This window comes from Propithecus coquereli, unplaced genomic scaffold (genome assembly GCF_000956105.1).
Source record: "Propithecus coquereli isolate 6110/MARCELLA unplaced genomic scaffold, Pcoq_1.0 Scaffold28, whole genome shotgun sequence".
Taxonomy (NCBI): Eukaryota; Metazoa; Chordata; class Mammalia; order Primates; family Indriidae; genus Propithecus; species Propithecus coquereli.
In genome coordinates, this window is record NW_012148396.1 from 13613661 (window position 1) to 13617172 (window position 3512).

General features: G+C 43.6%; 1 protein-coding gene across 1 annotated transcript in view; it reads left to right on the top strand.

Annotated features, from left to right (window-relative positions):
- LOC105813330 (E3 ubiquitin-protein ligase HERC2) overlaps window positions 1-1576 on the top strand; it is a 193360-nt gene extending 191784 nt beyond the window's left edge. Inside the window, exon 92 of the mRNA XM_012647969.1 lies at window positions 812-1576. Coding sequence (XP_012503423.1) covers window positions 812-1084 — 273 coding nt within the window. The 3' untranslated portion in view covers window positions 1085-1576. The remainder of the gene's footprint in view (window positions 1-811) is intronic.
- The last annotated feature ends 1936 nt before the right edge of the window (window positions 1577-3512 follow it).

Below are 3512 nucleotides of genomic sequence, written 5' to 3' on the forward strand. Positions count from 1 at the left end.
GTTATTGAAACACACATTATGTAAGGTATTTGTTTCATTCTCTGGTTGAATCTAGGTGAATCACTAAGTAATATGCTACATACAGAGAAAAATCAGACCACTCATCAGATCAAGAATAAGAGTTTTGCTTTGGGTTCTAACTCTGGTTCCCTGGTCAGAAACAAGCTTGATTTACCTGCCTGGCACTGAGGTGGAATGACCCTTTCTCTCCTGAGACCCTGGTGGCAGTATGCTGGGGGGATGGACCAGGTGGAGTGGGTGGATGGACCACTCTCCCTAGATGGCTCCTTTCCAAGCACAGCCTGACACAGCATCTCTGGCCAAGGTTAGAAAGGTATCTGTTTTTCAGGGAGATCTTGTGAGAGCATATGTAATTTTTCCCTTAAAAAGGTAGGTTTGTCCATAACTCTTGCTAATTCCTAGTATTTTAAGTTGTAGTGGCCAAAGAAGAATTTCCCTGTGTGGTCTAGTGCCAGGCCTGAGCCCACTGCCCTGCCCCTCCCAGGTCCCGTACCTGCCAGGCTGGGGGCTCACCTGTGTGGACAGGGGAGGGTGGAGCCATCGGGCCCTCTTCATGGGGTGATTAGGACAAAGTAATTATCATGATAACTGACTGCTATTTTTTTACTACAAGTTCTAGGAATAAGTTCTTTTTTATTTTTAAATTGGCTAGATTATGTTTTCTGATATTATTATTAGCAAAAAATATGATTTTTGTGAGTTAAGAGTCTAATGAACACAATAAAATAGATTTGCAGTTTTAGCTATCCTTGTACATAGTCTCTGATAATTTAATATTTTTCATCAACAGGTGTTGGATAAATATAACCCTCCTGACCACTTCCTTCCTGAATCCTACACCTGTTTCTTTTTGCTGAAGTTGCCCAGGTATTCCTGTAAACAGGTGCTGGAGGAGAAGTTGAAATACGCCATCCACTTTTGCAAATCCATAGACACAGACGATTATGCTCGCATAGCCCTTACGGGAGAGCCAGCTGCCGATGACAGCAGCGATGACTCGGATAATGAGGACGTGGATTCGTTTGCTTCAGACTCTACGCAGGATTATTTAACAGGACACTAAGATGGAGACTCAGCAAGAGACCGAGCAAGGAGGCAGAGTGCTGCTGTTGAGATTGCAGAATGTCCGAGATGTCTGGTGAGAAACGTCAGTCTTCAGAATGTGCGGGAGGGAGGTGGAGAGACTGACTGCTCGTGACTGGAATAATGAAGAGAATAATGATGGGGAAATTAGCCTGGGCACGTGGAACTCTATGTGGACACTTGGCATTTACTTTTGAGACTTAAAGGGGTCTTCTCACCCGTAATGCTGCATTACATGTAGGACTCTGTGTTTACTAAAGTGTGTAAATGTTTATATAAATACTGAATTGCAGCATCCCAAAAATGAATAAAGCCTTTTTACTTGTGGGTGCAATAGATTTTTTTTCTTTTTTCCTCAAGTGTCGTGAATTTTTTGATTGTATATTGGACATACTGTGTAACAATTAAATCGTATTATAAATATTTCAATTAATTTTACTCTGAATTTGTTTATTAAAAGCTTTTTGAACATTAAATGATCAGTATTAGTTGAATGCATCCAGAGGTTATTTAAACCAAAACAAAAAACAAAAAGGCCATCTGGTTCTCCCTCTTGTCCCCAGGTGTACTATTTTAGCATATGCATTATGTAGTTTGAATTGAGGCCTTTCTGTGAGCAGTATCGTAACTCCTACCATGGAAAGTGTACTATATATAATGTTTGTGTCATGTATATGCCTAAATTTTAATGCCCTATAATAAAACATCTGTCACAAAATTGTAGGCTGAGCTTTTCTTAACCAGCTAGACTAGCACTGGTGGATATGTACAACCAAAAAATAAATTGATATTTGACACATTGGTAGTCAAGCCATTCCAGTCTAGTTTAGACTTTTTTGGTTACAAAAACCAGAAGTGATCATTAGGAGAATGGAAGGCTCCAAGGGGAACAGCTGGTGTTAGGCCAAGGGGCCCAGGAACCCTCAGGGTTCACTCCGAGTCCCACGCCAGCCCTGTCTGTCTGCACAGTCTTAGTTCCTGTCCCACTGGCCTGGGGTCAGGGGTGTCTGTGTCCAGACAGCCAAGGGGTAGGATTTGAGCTGCTTGTGTGTGGCAAGCACTCTGCAAAGGGAAGGACTGAGAACAGGGTAGGAAAATCGGCTGATGGGTCTAGTGCATGAGAACTTGAGGTGAATGGTACCAGATCAAAGCAATAGTATGTGTGTTTCACACATACTTTCATGTTTAGAGACAGTTTCTTTATTCAGGGACAGAATTTTTTTTTTTTTTTTAGAGACAGGGTCTCGCTCTGTCACCTGGGCTGGAGTGCAGTGGTGTCATCACAACTCACTGCAACCTCAAACTCCTGGGCTCAAATGATCCTCCTGCCTCAGCCTCCCAAGTCACTGGGACTATAGGCGTGTGCTACCATGCCCGGCTAACGTTTTTATTTTTATAGAGACATAGTCTTGCTATTGCCCAGGATGGTCTCAAACTCCTGGCCTCAAATGATCCCCCCTCCTCGGCCTCCCAACAGGGAAAGAATATTTAGCACCAGCATAGAAGATCCAAAGAGGAAAAGACTTTTCCTGGGAGCTTATCCATGACTGAACTGGTGAATGCCAGGATTAGTCCTATTTTCAGCTTGGCTCAAAATTTCTGTAAGCTATGTGGTTTTTTTTTTAATTGCCATCCCTTTTGTTGTCAGTCAGCTTTTGCCGCATGGCAGAATCGCCCCAAAGTCAGTGGCGTCCAAGAAGCAGCCTTTGCGTCTCACTCGCCCCTGGCTTGGCTGACCCTGGCTGATGCCCCTGGACTGTGGGCTGGGTAGGGCCATGCTTCACGTGCCTCTCCTGGACCCGGGCCTACTCAGCACAGTGATGACACAGGTGCAAGAGGTCTCAGAACTGCACTGTCCCCTCCACCCACATTCCACTGGCCAAAGCCAGCCATGTGGCCATGCCCAGAATCAGTGGGCTGGCCAATGTATTCTGCCTGCAGAACAGTGGTTCTCAAAGTCTTGTCTGAGGACCCCTGGGGTCCCTGAGGCCCTTTCAGGTCATCCATGAGGTTCTCCCTCCAACTATGTATCTTTATAAGGCCAGATTTTCTTCCTATCCTTCCACCAAAACACAGGGCGATCTGGGACTACAGAAGCAGGAGGGAGAATCCAGCTGTCTTCTGTTAAAGCCAGGTGTAAAGAGACTAAGGCAAACATCAGTGCCATTCCTCTCACTACATTATTTTGTTTTGGAAAGTAATTTTTCAAAATAGTTTCCATGTTAACAAGTAATAGGTTTTTATTATAAATGTATCAAATATTTAAAATTTTTCCAGTTTTAATTTCCAACACGATAGGATATATATAACCCAGATAAAAATTAGTGAGGATCCTGGAGAGCTTTAAAGAGTATAAAAGGGTCCTCAGACCAAAACTACTGCTCCAGAGAGGACACACAAAGCCACCG